This window comes from Pecten maximus, chromosome 4 (genome assembly GCF_902652985.1).
Source record: "Pecten maximus chromosome 4, xPecMax1.1, whole genome shotgun sequence".
Lineage (NCBI taxonomy): Eukaryota > Metazoa > Mollusca > Bivalvia > Pectinida > Pectinidae > Pecten > Pecten maximus.
This window is the reverse complement of record NC_047018.1, coordinates 21,996,779-22,014,153: the sequence shown is the minus strand read 5'-3', so window position 1 is coordinate 22,014,153 and position 17,375 is coordinate 21,996,779. Positions and strand designations below refer to the sequence as shown.

Here is a 17,375-nt window from a genome sequence, read left to right as displayed (position 1 = left end):
CCAAAAACTTAATGCAGAAATATTCTAAGTCCAAAAATTTTCAAAAAATTGTTTTTTTTCCAAAAAGTTTAATTCCGGCGGGGGATAGTTTAACCCCCACAGGGACCATATTACCATAAATTACTATGCCTTTCAACACTTGCACCATAAATTTAACATTTGAAAAACCAACGCCGACGCCGACACCGGAGTGACGACATAAGCTCTCACTCTTCTTCGAAGAGACGAGCTAAAAATCTTTACTTTCAATATAAGCGTTTGGTTTTAGCTCACCTGAGCAAAGGTTACGCGAGCTTATGCAATGGTGCAGCGTTCGTCGCTTGTCCAATGTAGACATTTACAATTCAATTACAACACAAAGATAAATTATCAGAATAATACATACACTAACAGGAGACTTAACACACTAATAAAAGCCATCATCCACATCAGAGACAAAGTCAGTGTTTGGCGGCGACCCTGATCAGACAGCTTCTTGACAATGCTATTAAGCTGGTTTGTGAATGCTTCAAAAGAAAATAGTGCCACCACTCTTTTCCTACCAGCCTCTCCCATTTCCTTTTGCAAATCTTTATTTTTTATAAATTTCCTCATGGCTTCAGCAAAGTCTTCATCACTTTGTTGACATAGAAATCCTGTGGATTCATGCCCAACTGTTTCCAAAGGACCACCACTTTTAACTGCGATTACTGGACATTTCAGGTACATAGCTTCTATTGGTACAATACCAAAATGTTCCCTATCAGGTGTGTACAGAAGGCAACTACTGTTCCGGAGTAAGGTCCGTTTTTGTGCATCACTGAATGAGCGGATAAAGCTGACATGTTCAGATATACCATCTTTGTCTACCCGTTGTTTGAGTTCATGGTAATACTCTCTATTTTCCACAACTCTTTCGTCATACCCACCAGCCATAACCAGGTGAACTCCATCCAGACTTTTTTCATTGGCTTTTTTCAAACAGGCTGGAATATAAATTCATATAACTTCATTTATGTAAACATGCATCATTTTCTCTTAGTATAGGCTGAGTAGCTAGTATGTGGTGAATGAGATTATGTAAATTTTAAATGCATTTAATCCATTTTTGGGAAAGTTAATGAATTAATTACTCCATGTCTATTGGCTCTCCCATATCTTTGTGAAAGCAACAATTTTGAATTACTTTTGTGTTCACATATCACTTGTGCTAGATTAATTACCTGCCTTGTAAATTCAGTCATGCAATATGTCAAAGATCAAGCTTCCAATCATTGTAATACTTGTGCAGATAAAAACTTCAGAACAAGCTCATAAAACTTGATAACTAACAACTTCACAAACAGTTTTAACAGCTTAGACACTTTAAAAGTTTTATGTTAAAGTTACAGTCATGTTTTTGCAGTTGTACTTGTAATGTCTATCTGATCATCGAAGTTGCCAACTCATATTGAATACACAAAAAAATGATTTACATATCTATATATTATATGATTAATATTTCTTACCAAGAGCATCAATAGCAAGGAGGAGATTCTTCTTCCTTTCATATCGATTAATGGACAGAAAGATCGTGGATGCATTTGGCGGCAAAAGGTCACTTGTAGGTGGAGGTGCTTGCTTGTCTAATGTAGAAAAATCCGGTATTGGGTATAGCACTTCCGGAGTTGTCTTTACAAGTGATGTAAATGCCTCTTTGAAGATTCCCGCTGTTAAAAAGAAATGTGGAAATAATTTTATTTATTTCAACTTCCTCAAAGGAAAGGATTAATATGTCAGAGAAGTGTATCTGTAAATATATACAAACAATTGCTAATGAATATGTACTTTCATCAAAATATGAACTAAAGGGTGTCATGAAGATCTGTGTACACTGAAACAGTGTATTACCAAGGAAAATCAATTAAACTTTGGGAGTAACTTTCTATGTGTAGCGGAACTGGACCAGGTCAATCATCAGCAACCTGCAGGTTGTCCAATTCACAATTTGTTCAATTGGTAGAGCATCAAGCTAGTGCTAGGAGGTCCCGAGTTCAAATCCTCATCTGGTCATGCATTTTTACACACCTGTTACACATCTATATTGTAATGCAGTAGTATAGTCCAATTCAAACATAGTGATTTTCTGTATGGAGTCTATTATTGGTTTTCACACATTCATTAAATGTGTGAAAATCAAAAAAAACATTGCTTATATAATCAATTAATGATTATCATTTATTGATTGTAAACATTGTTTTTTTTTATGTGTATTGTCTTATGGCATAAGTTTTCCATATACCATTTCATTGCTTTCATATCATGATTATGACAGAAATGAATTTGAACTCTGTCCTTATTGTCAGCATTGTAAGTAGTTGAGTATTATATAGGCCAATACAAACTTAATTGAAAGGACAAAGTAGTTTAAGTAAAGTCATCATTTTTTGGTGAAGTCAATGGTTATATAGCACGAAGGGAGCTAACTACATGTACAACTAGTATCTTGGTTTCATCAGTTTGCCTGAAATTTCATCATAAATGTACAGTAAATGTTATCTGGTGATTTGGCATAAAAGTTAGCAATTGCATCAAACTATATAATCAACACTTCACCATTTACCATTCAATTTTCAAAAAGTCGTTTTCTATGTTTGTTTGATATATGTATACATGGAAAACGATAATAATAATTGGGAAAGGATAATAAGATATATAAATATATACCTGTAAATTTGCTGTTTACCAAAACACAGTCTGCCATTCCAGTTGTTTTCTCCTCTATCCAATCTATTGGGGCTCTATATAGCCTTTTTAACACGCTTTTCCTTTGTGTCAGCAGCATGTCAGGGAAATGACAATAAAATATAACCCTTGCTTTGGAGAATTTCAATACCGGAATGCATGCAGAGATTTGATCACAAAACACAAGGTCATATTCTAGTGAACTGAAGAATACTAGGAAAATGGCGGCATAAATCATTCGTAGATAGGCACAGAGTGCATAACACTTCCCCACGATACTTCTTGGTAACCAATCACCAACTGCAGTCACGTCTAACGTGCCATCTTTGGTCTCTTGAAAACAGTGTGATTTATCATGGTGAGCAGTCACGAAATGAACAGTATGGTTTCGGGATTTCAAGCTGAGTGCAGCATCAATAACGGCTCTCTCTGCCCCTCCAATCCCCAAGTCTGGATGCAGAAATACCACTTTAACCATTTTGTTTACTTATCATACAATATTAGAACCCTAAATGATAGAATTTGCAATAAATACCGCTAGCCACGTCTAAGATTTCAATACGCGGAAGTGGCCACTAAAGGTATCTCCAGAGCCTAAAGAACTCTTATAAGGGGCATAACTCCTTAAAATCGGATTTTTAGGTGGTGCACCAGTAATGACATAAATAATGTGACCAACCCTACCCAAGAACATTTTGAAGTTGGGTTTCTCATTTTTATACGCTAAACATTTTTATAGAATCATGTTCGCCGACCTGAAAAATCGAATTAAGAGCGGGATAAGATAATTATCTATAGAATGAGTCGTTCACTGTCAATACCGTGTATGAACACAAATTACCAGATGGAGATATTTGTTTACATTTTTTATCTCCCAATTAACAGTCATGACCATTTTGAGAATTTATTTCTCAGAAAGAAATAAGCATGACACGTCGATCAAGTGCTTTTTTTTTTTTTTTTTTTAATATCGTCCTAAAAAAAAAAAAAAAAGCTGTTTTGCTTGTGTAAAAATCTACCGAAAACTTTGTGCACTTCGCAATAATACTTGTATGTTTACCGATAATTTATGTTAACTTTGCCATAATTTAATAATTTTATCAAAACGACCTATTTTTGGTCACTTTATAATCATTACATGAAAACAAGGTCACTTTCGATCCGGTGCAAGTCTAAACAGAACTTTGAAATGACACGCGTTCAAGTCGATGTGCAAAACTCGGACATAAATTATTGTTTTATAGATTGCCGACGAGCGATATCGGCCCGTTGTCTGAGTTATATGCCGCCTCTATCTAATTCAAAACCGCCCTGCCACATGTTCCCTACCCTCCAATGGCCGTGACAATTAAACTATCGCTTGCTTCAGAAGCGTTCAATTGGTCCCGAGTAAACACCAATACCCTGATTAGTACCTTTGTCACTATAGCGCCGTTTTACTTTTTGTTCCCACCCCATTGTCACTATAGAGCGCCGTGTTACTTTTTATTCCCACCCCCATTGTCACTATGGAGCGCCGTGTTACTTTTTATTCCCCCCCCCCCCCCCCCCCCCATTGTCACTATAGAGAGCCGTGTTACTTTTTATTCCCACCCCCATTGTCACTATAGAGCGCCGTTTTACTTTTTATTCCTATCACCATTGTCACTATGGAACGGCGTTTTACTTTTTATTCCCACCGAGGTTTGTCACTGAATCAGTGTTTTATACATGTTTGTCACTGCTTTTGTGTTCTATACAGTTTTGTCACTGAATTTGTTTTCTGTACAGGTTTGTCACTGAATTTGTGTTCTGTACAGTTTTGTCACTGAATTTGTGTTCTATACAGTTTTGTCCATGAATTTGTGTTCTGTACAGTTTTGTCACTGAATTTGTGTTCTATACAGTTTTGTCACTGAATCCACTTGTTTTGTACAGGTTTGTCCATGAATTTGTGTTCTATACAGTTTTGTCACTGAATTTGTTTTCTGTACAGGGTTGTCCCTGAATTTGTGTTCTATACAGTTTTGTCACTGAATTTGTGTTCTGTACAGTTTTGTCACTGGATTTGTGTTCTATACAGTTTTGTCACTGAATCCACTTGTTTTGTCAAGGTTTGTCCATGAATTTGTGTTCTATGCATGTTTGTCACAGAATAGGCGCTCTGAACATTGATATATACTTGAATTCAGTTTCAAACTGCACGTTAAGGAGGTAATCGGTTTTTGTTAGTGTCATTCACTACTGTGTCATGCCTTTTCATGTGCATTTATCTAGAGGTTGGATTTCTTGGAAGGAGTTGCCAATCTCTGAAAAAAAGAAATACGAAGTAACTTGTGTTTTTATAAATAAGCGAAGACGATAAACAGATTCATTATGTACAGTAAGCATTTTCGTTAATGCGTACACATACACGTATCTAAAATTTTGATATCAAAATCTGTATTAAGTTGATTGCCAAGAAACTTGTCAGTGATTATAAATCTAGCAAAAGAGATGTTATGAGTAAAGTTGGGCAAGCGGAATACAACCATATACATTTGAACATTGTATGCTTGATAATATCGATGGAATTTTATCGAATACGCTGAAATCGTATATAAAAAATAATGGGGTTAGACGAGTTATCAGGATAAAAAAAAACAATTTCTGTATATCGCAAGTATCTACATGTACAATACAAAACTTACATCGACACAACCACCCGTACAGTGGGTCCTAACATTTCCCAATGTATCAATGTTAGTTGGTAAATATCACTCCCAATACGATTCATTGTCGATGGTATAATATAACCTTATATTCACTAACTGACCGATGTAAAAACTGGAACGGTCCATTAGATTTCCCATTGATTGTTCTGAAATATTAACCATGGGCCTTGGAGACGTGCATTATGGCTAATGTATCATTGTGAGTCACCACAATACTTAGTAGTTCAAAGGAATTAATTGGCCACAGGTATTGAAACCTTACCTACCTGTTTTCGTGTCTGATTTCCTGGCTTCGTGCATCGCAACATCCGGAAACCGTACAGTGGACCGGAGTTCGACCACTGTGGGGACGATAGGTGAAAAAAATGCGGGAATTTACCAGGTGGTGGTTCCCCGTCCAATTTACTGTCTCTCGTTACCCCTGTACTCTTATATGCCACTAAACCTCTCCAATAACATTATATTTCAGGTAGCGAAAACTTTATTTTGATATTTGAGCGATTGAGGGGATGGATTCACTATTAACACCATATTGTAGAATATTAATTGGGTTGTGCGAGTCCTTGTATCGTTAGGCCTAAGGCGTGACGGATAAGATGTATGGACATAATATTGTCAATATTTGATATCCATAACACGTTCGGCCAGTTATCATATCTGTATCAGTTCTGTTGGGAGACAAACCTGTATCTATAAATATAAAGTTTATCAGTTTATTGGAAGAGCTGATGTCCTGTTTATTTGACCACCTATATATTTTTACAGCATCAGCTCGATAGATGGTACTGACAGAGCACGGCTGCTGAGAGAGGTCGTTAGTTAAGGACAAAATGACAATGCTGTTCCGTACTGGGTTACCCTGGTATCGTATCCAACCTGAAATACTTATAAACCGAAAATGAAAGTTGTGAATAATTTGCATTGAAAGTTTTGATAAAAGCATAGATCTTTCTGATTCCGCACCCATTATATATATATATATATATATAAGTAAAATAAAAATAAAAAAACTCTCCGTTAGCGCTTTCGTCGCGTCATGATTCTGAAGAGTCGCCATGACGCGACGAAAGCGCTAACGGAGAGTTGTTTTATTTATTTTACTTTTATAATTCGTCCGTAAGGATAAAAACAATTTATTATCTATTATATATATATATATATATCATGCATTTGTTTCTGTCATCAAGCTCAAGTCTTTGTGATCCTTAACTATCCCATAACGTGCTAACTGAGAGTTAAATGGCGATGGCGTCTATATAATAGAAAACCATTCTTCTGACATAGAAGCTTGAATGCTTGTTTGCTTTTAAGTCAGTGATAGGCAATATTGCATGTAAAACACTGAGGTTGGTCGACTTCCATTAGCTACTGACTTTCATTACGACTGAACGTTTAATTACAAAGTGTATCATCACATTACTTGTCACTAAAGGTAAGGTTACACCACAGTATATATATATGATACAGAACCATATTGATTTAAGTACCACTGATTGTGTTACAAATCACGCTAAAAGACTTTATACTTAAACAAACCTAAATATCAGAGAATCTCTTTCACTGAACAAAGATTTGAACATCCTCTGTAGTATAACGTTCCAACGTCCATGTGAACAATATTGGTTGCCAATAGCTGATTTAAAGACTGTTATAGTTCACATGGATAGACTATTAAGGTTCCAATCCAGTGATATTTTATATAAATCACTATTCGGGTGTAATGGAACAGATATAACTTGACCAATTGTTTATATTGTTGATATGCATCATGACTAACCATGGGTCTTGATATTGACATTTTATTTGTCAAGCTATCTGTTAATTTCGGCAAAACATGTGTCAAACGTAAGTTTCAGGAGAACACAGATAGATCATGTGGATCAGACATATTGCACAAAATAACCATGTCTTTATGCTCACAAGTGACTTTAGCAGGTAGTGCGAGCGTTTGTTTGACACAAACACAAACAACAGGAACTGACCACAAAACAAACAAACAACAGGAACTGACCACACAAATAAACAACAGGAACGGTCCACACAAACAAACAACAGGAACTGACCACACAACAAACAAACAACAGGAACTGACCACACAACAAACAAACAACAGGAACTGACCACACAACAAACAACATGAACTGACAACACAACAAACAAACAACAGGAACTGACCACACAAACAAACAACAGGAATTGACCACACAACAAACAAACACAGGAACTGACCACACAAACAAACAACAGGAACTGACCAAACAAACAACAGGAACTGACCACACAAACAAACAACAGGAACTGACCACACAAACAAACATCAGGAATTGACCACACGACAAACAAACAACAGGAACTGACCACACAAACAAACATCAGGAATTGACCACACAACAAACAAACCACAGGAACTGACCACACAAACAAACAACAGGAACTGACCAACAAACAACAGGAACTGACCACACAAACAAACAACAGGAACTGACCACACAAACAAACATCAGGAATTGACCACACAACAAACAAACAACAGGAACTGACCACACAACAAACAAACCACAGGAACTGACCACACAACAAACAAACAACAGGAACTGACCACACAACAAACAACAGGAACTGAATATACAACAAACAATATCATTTAATTCCACCGATACAGCTATTTCAACGAAAACACGCAATCGTTGATTCGGAGGTATAACACGATAGTTCATCATTTTTCCAAAATTTGTTTGTTAACACCAACCTTATACTGAAGATCCCAAACATCGTTCACCGGAACTTAAAAGTGATAAACGAAACCATATGTTTTACGACTAGAGATGAAGTATGTTACTAACCAACTCTAATTTATTGTCAGTTTTTAGGTATACTCACTCAACCAGTAGAGGTATCTATTTGAAATGAGCATTATTGTCAAGGGCTCTTCATGTTAATGTGACGTCATACGGCAGAACCATCAGACAGTGAAGTGTAAACTTATATGTCGAGTCAGTCTCAAGTTGTTTATGTTTAACTTTACTCCTGTTGCACCTCCCCGTTAAATCTCGTAAGTCATCGGTATGTCACGAGTTAAATGTAACGATATCTCATTTCGTGTCAGAAATATGATATAATATGATATATTTATGTTTTTGTTTTTAAATTTGTATTTCATATTTCATTCCCACTTTCATTTGAAAAAAATGAATAGTATTTCCGACTGTTCTTTCTAATTTCCAATGGCTTCTAAAACTATTATTAGCATCAACACATATTTCATTTAGTCCGTTAGGACAAACGACTTTGGTGGGAGTACCCCTGGCCAATATAAAATCAGAATACCTAAATGTCGCGCATTTCGGTATCGGGAGCTAGATCAAATAGATCAAATGGGGGTCAGGACACCACACACATCCCTTTTTCGAAGGAGGAAAATTTTGTATAGCCTTAAAAATGCCTTGTCGACCTCCAGACCCCTCGCTGACCGCCCACTTTCGAAAATCGAAAATATCTCTGCGGCTGCCTAAACAAGGAAATAAATTGAAAATGGATGCTGTTCATATCTTAATTCCACAGAAAGTAATGAAATTAATTTTCTCTAATGTATACTCGCGATGATCCCATGTTGTGATTGTCATTTGTGGGTAGATCTAAAAACATATATATAATTGGGAAATGGCTTCATATAAGTTTGAAAGCCTTTGCCCAATCCTTTTGTATATATTGATGCAAATAAAACATGTTTTAATCAAATCCAAAAATGATATGGTCGAAAGTTGAAGCTTAATATATATAAACGGTCACGCACAGGTAACACACTTCGATCTCCGATTTCTGATCCGTTAGCGAAAACAAATGTTTTAAAAGTCTTTTAATTTTTGTTTTAGTCCATGTTGACTCTATAAATATGGTGTATTAACGAAAAGTCAATAACTTTCTCTACACGAGCACGTTACAAACTTTCGATATTATTCTCGCACATGAAAGTCACGTCAGATACAACTTTGAATGCATTGATGAATTCTTGCAACTTACTCTCCAGAAAACGATCCCGAATGATGGCAAATTTGCTATATTCATTTTCCGCCGGGGGGCTTTGCCCCACTGGAACCCCCTACCAGGGCGCTGCCCTGCACCCGCTGGGGGCCCCAGACCCCTCGCCAAAAGAAAATCGGCTCGTGCCTATGGCGCTCGCATTATCACTAAAATACTGGACCCCCACCCCCCCTTTCGAAAATCCTGGATCCGCGCCTGACGCTTTGAAATTGAGTTCAATACATTTTTCTGACTCCGTACTACCGGATATACATAAACAGTTTTGGACTGTCGTGGAATCTCGATCTGTCGTGCTCTGACTAAAATAAAAATAAAAACTGAGAGATTGATAGCAATTGAAGAGAAGATAGACTGAGCAATCTTGAACCGTGAAATGAATGTCAAGGAACGAAAAGAAGGGACTGCTAGAACCACCACGGAGGCGTAAAAATAAGACAACTGGATCTATAGCTAGAGATTAAAATATACCCTTTATTTCTTCTGACTGTTATATATTTCTTTCAACAATTCGACTTTTCTTCTATGATGTTTTAATCTTACACTTGGATTTTGAAATCAGTTGCCAATACACTATATACAGCGATTAAATTTTACCGAATACCGGTGGTACATTCGTCATATAAATCCAATGGTAATTTGTCTTGTGTCACTTCCTTAAACTATATATTTTCATGTCTTGTATACGAAACAACCTAGAATTATCATAGCATCTGTGAATCAATCTTCAGTCTTCCTTAGGTTTCATCGTGCAAGTTGAAAACATAAAACCCACCAGCTTTTAGGTCTGGTTTTCCATGTTTTCCCGTTCATCTCGCTCGTTGTACGATTGATGTAGTTTTAAAGTAAATAGTCTCCCGAGGATTGTACTAGACACACATGATATTATCACCTTTCATACAAATATACAGCTTGATACTGTAAAACCACTGCATCATGTATATGTGTTTACTTCTAGGACTCGTCAGCAATGCTTAAGGGCCTGTAATGTTGATAACTAGTGGCCTGTTCGTTTATGCGGACAAACCCGTTCTTCAGTTTTTCGATGTAATATTTCAAACATATATTTTGACGGACCTGCAAATGTTAATAAAGGCCTTCGAAGTCTTTGTCAAGGATCGTCTTAAAACAATAAAAAAAAATCACCAGGTCCGTCTTTATTTCATAAATGAACAACACCGGTTCAACTGGTCCAACAGATTCGATTGCAAAAACGAAAAGGGGCCTAAGAGGCGACGATGGGAACTCAAAATCGGCCGAAGGAAATGTTAAAATCTGGAAGGGGTTTGATTGCTTTTAGGGAAGAACGGAAATAAATCAAAAAATTACATTAGATATCTATAATATTGGATTTCTCAAGAACGTCAACAAGTACATGTGTATATTCTGAACTTTGACAAAATCCAAATGAATTCATCCATGACATACAGGCTACGTCAAACCTTGGAGACAAGTCCACCAGCAGTGTCTTCCACCTGGTAACACACATGTCCACAAGCAGTGTCTACCACCTGGTAGCACACAAGTCCACCAGCAGTGTCTACCACCTGGTCACACACATGTAGCAACAGCAATATAGAATGGGAGTTAAGATAGAACCAAAGATAAATTAAGAATAGATAAAAATGGCAAGTTATCTTGGATAATTGGAAGGCGCAATGGCAACACATCCGTTTTTATCTAGGCGACTGGGTGGTTTTTTTTTTTTGGTTTTTTTTTCTCTCTCGGGTAGAGTCAGCACTCCGGTTTTCTACAACACTTAGACCCCCTCGCGTGCTTCCATTCGGCTGAGCAAAAGAGATTTATGTAAGTTGACATAATTTTTTTTCATAATTTCTGTAAAATGAATTAACTATACATATTCTCTTGTGTAGTAAAGTTCATGAGACGCTAAAATAAGTTTACTACATGATGAACTTGTGCGCACGTATATAGAGAAATGAACCAGTGAACTATCTATAGTAACATTGTTTTATTGGGTAATAGATATCACGTGTTTGTGAAAATTATAAATATCTTGACTGGCATGGAATTACATATCTATATAATGCCTATATATCGTTGATACATTAGCAGGCCAATTGGAATTTAGAATTAGACATTTTATTGTTAGAATTGTTTCTATGGTGTGGTGGACAAACTGTATTGTCACGTGATACTCTATAGCCAGCGTTCATGTGTAGACAGTGGGGGTTCTACTGAATACCATTTACTATCATCGTAATAGTTGATTTTCAGATAATTGATATTTATAATGCTAATCAAATTAAATAGGCTCAAAATCATTTCGTGTGTAATTACTTTTTGGCGGGAAGTTGAATATAGCCTTTGATGACTTCAGGGATTACGTTGCATTGAGTAATGGTATCATCCCCATAGGGGTCGCTCCACGCGCTGGCGAAAACAGAACACGATTCTCACAATATAATTACATGTAATGGAAGCCAGTCCGCCTCCTACTGCTCAAATCATCGCGAACTTCAATATTCTCCGTTAAGGGATGAATTAAAATAACCAAAATGAACTTGGCCATAAACATACAAAATATTATGTTTTGGTACGTCGTTTGTTGCAGTGCTTTGGTGTGTCCTCTGTTCCTATTTATTTGTTGTTTCTGTCCGGATGTTTTGGTGTGTCCTCTGTTCCTATTTATTTGTTGTTTCTGTCCGGATGTTTTAGTGTGTCCTCTGTTCCTATATATTTGTTGTTTCTGTCCTGATGTTTTGGTGTGTCCTCTATTCCTATATATTTGTTGTTTCTGTCCTGATGTTTTGGTGTGTCCTCTGTTCCTATATATTTCTTGTTTCTGTCCTGATGTTTTGGTGTGTCCTCTGTTCCTATATATTTGTTGTTTCTGTCCGGATGTTTTGGTGTGTTCTCTGTTTCTATATATTTGTTGTTTCTGTCCGGATGTTTTGGTGTGTCCTCTGTTCCTATTTATTTGTTGTTTCTGTCCTGATGTTTTAGTGTGTCCTCTGTTCCTATATATTTCTTGTTTCTGTCCTGATGTTTTGGTGTGTCCTCTGTTCCTATATATTTGTTGTTTCTGTCCGGATGTTTTGGTGTGTCCTCTGTTCCTATATATTTGTTGTTTCTGTCCGGATGTTTTGGTGTGTCATCTGTTCCTATATATTTGTTGTTTCTGTCCGGATGTTTTGGTGTGTCCTCTGTTTCTATATATTTGTTGTTTTTGTCCTGATGTTTTGGTGTGTCCTCTGTTCCTATTTATTTGTTGTTTCTGTCCTGATGTTTCGGTATGTCCTCTGTTCCTTTATATTTGTTGTTTTTGTCCTGATGATTTAGTTTGTCATCTGTTCCTATATATTTGTTGTTTCTGTCCTGATGTTTCGATGTGTCTTCTGTTCCTATTTATTTGTTGCTTCTGTCCTGATGTTTTGGTGTGTCCTCTGTTCCTATATATTTGTTGTTTCTGTCCTGATGTTTCGGTGTGTCTTCTGTTCCTATTTATTTGTTGTTTCTGTCCTGATGTTTTGGTGTGTCCTCTGTTCCTATATATTTGTTGTTTCTGTCCTGATGTTTTGGTGTGTCCTCTGTTCGTATTTATTTGTTGTTTTTGTCCTGATGTTTTGGTGTGTCCTCTGTTCCTATATATTTGTTGTTTCTGTCCTGATGTTTCAATGTGTCCTCTGTTCCTATATATTTGTTGTTTCTGTCCTGATGTTTTAGTGTGTCCTCTGTTCCTATATATTTGTTGTTTCTGTCCTGATGTTTCAATGTGTCCTCTGTTCCTATATATTTGTTGTTTCTGTCCTGATGTTTTGGTGTGTCCTCTGTTCGTATTTATTTGTTGTTTTTGTCCTGATGTTTTGGTGTGTCCTCTGTTCCTATTTATTTGTTGTTTCTGTCCTGATGTTTTAGTTTCTCCTCTGTTCCTATATATTTGTTGGTTCTGTCCTGATGTTTTAGTTTGTCCCCTGTTCCTATATATTTGTTGTTTCTGTCCTGATGTTTCGGTGTGTCCTCTGTTCCTATATATTTGTTGTTTCTGTCCGGATGTTTTAGTTTGTCCTCTGTTCGTATATATTTGTTGTTTTTGTCCTGATGTTTTAGTTTGTCATCTGTTCCTATATATTTGTTGTTTTTGTCCTGATGTTTTAGTGTGTCATCTGTTCCTATTTATTTGTTGTTTCTGTCCTGATGTTTTAGTTTCTCCTCTGTTCCTATATATTTGTTGTTTCTGTCCGGATGTTTTAGTGTGTCCTCTGTTCCTATATATTTGTTGTTTCTGTCCTGATGTTTTAGTTTGTCCTCTGTTCTTATATATTTGTTGTTTCTGTCCTGATGTTTTAGTTTCTCCTCTGTTCCTATATATTTGTTGTTTCTGTCCTGATGTTTCGGTGTGTCCTCTGTTCCTATATATTTGTTGTTTTTGTCCGGATGTTTTAGTTTGTCATCTGTTCCTATATATTTGTTGTTTCTGTCCTGATGTTTTAGTTTGTCCCCTGTTCCTATATATTTGTTGTTTCTGTCCTGATGTTTCGGTGTGTCCTCTGTTCCTATATATTTGTTGTTTCTGTCCGGATGTTTTAGTTTGTCCTCTGTTCTTATATATTTGTTGTTTTTGTCCTGATGTTTTAGTTTGTCCTCTGTTCTTATATATTTGTTGTTTTTGTCCTGATGTTTTAGTGTGTCCTCTGTTCCTATATATTTGTTGTTTCTGTCCGGATGTTTCGGTGTGTCCTCTGTTCCTATATATTTGTTGTTTCTGTCCTGATGTTTTAGTTTGTCCCCTGTTCCTATATATTTGTTGTTTCTGTCCTGATGTTTCGGTGTGTCCTCTGTTCCTATATATTTGTTGTTTCTGTCCGGATGTTTTAGTTTGTCCTCTGTTTTTATATATTTGTTGTTTTTGTCCTGATGTTTTAGTGTGTCCTCTGTTCCTATATATTTGTTGTTTTTGTCCTGATGTTTTGGTGTGTCCTCTGTTCCTATATATTTGTTGTTTCTGTCCGGATGTTTTAGTGTGTCCTCTGTTCCTATATATTTGTTGTTTCTGTCCTGATGTTTTAGTTTGTCCTCTGTTCTTATATATTTGTTGTTTTTGTCCTGATGTTTTGGTGTGTCCTCTGTTCCTATATATTTGTTGTTTCTGTCCGGATGTTTTAGTGTGTCCTCTGTTCCTATATATTTGTTGTTTCTGTCCTGATGTTTTAGTTTGTCCTCTGTTCTTATATATTTGTTGTTTCTGTCCTGATGTTTTGGTGTGTCCTCTGTTCCTATTTATTTGTTGTTTCAGTCCTGATGTTTCGGTGTGTCCTCTGTTCCTTTATATTTGTTGTTTTTGTCCTGATGATTTAGTTTGTCCTCTGTTCCTATATATTTGTTGTTTGTGTCCTGATGTTTCGATGTGTCTTCTGTTCCTATTGATTTGTTGCTTCTGTCCTGATGTTTTGGTGTGTCCTCTGTTCCTATATATTTGTTGTTTCTGTCCTGATGTTTCGGTGTGTCTTCTGTTCCTATTTATTTGTTGTTTCTGTCCTGATGTTTTGGTGTGTCCTCTGTTCCTATATATTTGTTGTTTCTGTCCTGATGTTTTGGTGTGTCCTCTGTTCCTATATATTTGTTGTTTTTGTCCTGATGTTTTGGTGTGTCCTCTGTTCCTATTTATTTGTTGTTTTTGTCCTGATGTTTTAGTTTGTCCTGTGTTCCTATATATTTGTTGTTTCTGTCCTGATGTTTTAGTTTGTCCTGTGTTCCTATATATTTGTTGTTTCTGTCCTGATGTTTTAGTGTGTCCTCTGTTCCTATTTATTTGTTGTTTCTGTCCTGATGTTTTGGTGTGTCCTCTGTTCCTATATATTTGTTGTTTCTGTCCTGATGTTTCGGTGTGTCTTCTGTTCCTATTTATTACTTGTTTTTGTCCTGATGTTTTGGTGTGTCCTCTGTTCGTATTTATTTGTTGTTTTTGTCCTGATGTTTTGGTGTGTCCTCTTTTCCTATTTATTTGTTGTTTTTGTCCTGATGTTTTAGTTTGTCCTGTGTTCCTATATATTTGTTGTTTCTGTCCTGATGTTTTAGTGTGTCCTCTGTTCCTATTTATTTGTTGTTTCTGTCCTGATGTTTTGGTGTGTCCTCTGTTCCTATATATTTGTTGTTTCTGTCCTGATGTTTCGGTGTGTCTTCTGTTCCTATTTATTACTTGTTTTTGTCCTGATGTTTTGGTGTGTCCTCTGTTCGTATTTATTTGTTGTTTTTGTCCTGATGTTTTGGTGTGTCTTCTGTTCCTATTTATTTGTTGTTTCTGTCCTGATGTTTCGGTGTGTCCTCTTTTCCTATTTATTTGTTGTTTTTGTCCTGATGTTTTAGTTTGTCCTGTGTTCCTATTTATTTCCTGTTTTTGTCCTGATGTTTTAGTGTGTCCTCTGTTCATATTTATTTCCTGTTTTTGTCCTGATGTTTTAGTTTGTCCTGTGTTCCTATATATTTGTTGTTTCTGTCCTGATGTTTCGATGTGTCTTCTGTTCCTATTTATTTGTTGTTTCTGTCCTGATGTTTTGGTGTGTCCTCTGTTCCTATATATTTGTTGTTTCTGTCCTGATGTTTCGGTGTGTCTTCTGTTCCTATTTATTTGTTGTTTCTGTCCTGATGTTTTGGTGTGTCGTCTATTCCTATTTATTTGTTGTTTTTGTCCTGCTGTTTTGGTGTGTCCTCTGTTGTATGTTTTTTGCGTGTCCTCTGTTCACATTAACTTCTTTTGATCCAATATTCCAGTGAAGATCGGACCCGTAACAACAGTTTCATGAATCTCAGGGATTTGGTACAATGCACCGATCTCACGATATATAAATTAGATAAACATTGTATACGGACCTTGGAAGTGGGAATTTCTGCCAAGTCCCTGTGGCATCAACTCAAACCAGTATCGCTCAAATCTCGAAAGACAAGGTCACTTTAGGGCCAAACACCAATAATGCAGTTATATGTTTGTAAAATTGATCTATGACCATGTTTTTGTCTTATATACATGGTTGTCAACAAATCTCACGTGCTCGAGTCGTTTTTATTGACATCGATACCGCTAAGCCAATCTCTTGTTCCAATAAAAGTCCTGCTAAACGTTAATCAACATGGTACGGCTCAGATACAATCGGATCCGAATCCAGGAAACCTAGTTCCGGAAAACCTAATGAACTATGAGCGAATTAGCAGCAATTTTACTTCAGAGACAGCGCTTGTCACCAGATGGCGCTGTATCGATGGTTTATGATTGACCTTTGGCCTTCTTCCACTTCTCAGGTTACTTTTGGGTCACGCACCTTCTTACTCTATTGGGAGATTATTCCTGTAATATCATCGGTAGATGCAGTACTTCAGCGGTCATCGGCATTAATTGTTAAATATTAAGAGCAACTCGTTCACTTTGCAATACAATAATACTGATTAAAAAAAACAAATGCATTAACAAAATCCATGAAATCCTTTTAACAAAAACTGTAGAAAATACCATTTTTAGCACGGGATCCTGCTATTCAGAAGATACGATTTTTTCGTACAAATACTCATAAAATGCATACAATCTTACTTATTTTGCGTGACATAACCAGTGATCTCGCCAAACAAGTGACAAGTAAGCACAACAGACAATGACATGAATGCCTGGCCATCAGCCAGTCACTCCTCACACAAAACACTACAGTTACCTCCCCTCGTTTGACCTCTTCGCATATTTGTTCCAAGCTTCTGCGCGTCACTCATGTAGGATTTACCGATAACCTACATTCTGAGACCTGTAGACGCTGGATTGTTGCATTCATCAAGATCTAAGTACTATGTAGGTCAGTGGGATAGCAAGACAGTGCGCGCAATCCACGTGCATCTTTCTTTCACATACACGTCATTTCTAGTACTGAGTGGGGTCATGGTAGCTCAGGAGTGCTCTGATTAGGTGATCAACAGCTACTTTAAACGGACACCTCCTCA

General features: G+C 36.7%; 2 protein-coding genes across 2 annotated transcripts; both read right to left on the bottom strand.

The window, feature by feature from the left end:
- Positions 1–131: 131 nt before the first annotated feature.
- On the bottom strand, positions 132–3,279 carry LOC117325504 (alpha-1,3/1,6-mannosyltransferase ALG2-like). The gene is made up of 3 exons (XM_033881775.1): positions 2,686–3,279; positions 1,488–1,688; positions 132–965 (listed from the first exon to the last, which is right to left on the bottom strand). Exons 1-3 carry the CDS (start codon positions 3,179–3,181, stop codon positions 370–372), a joined length of 1,293 nt encoding a protein of 430 aa, XP_033737666.1. The 5' UTR covers positions 3,182–3,279; the 3' UTR covers positions 132–369.
- A 10,292-nt stretch (positions 3,280–13,571) lies between these two features.
- On the bottom strand, positions 13,572–17,150 carry LOC117326436 (GATA zinc finger domain-containing protein 14-like). The gene is made up of 2 exons (XM_033883186.1): positions 17,096–17,150; positions 13,572–14,671 (listed from the first exon to the last, which is right to left on the bottom strand). Exons 1-2 carry the CDS (start codon positions 17,148–17,150, stop codon positions 13,572–13,574), a joined length of 1,155 nt encoding a protein of 384 aa, XP_033739077.1.
- Positions 17,151–17,375: the final 225 nt, after the last annotated feature.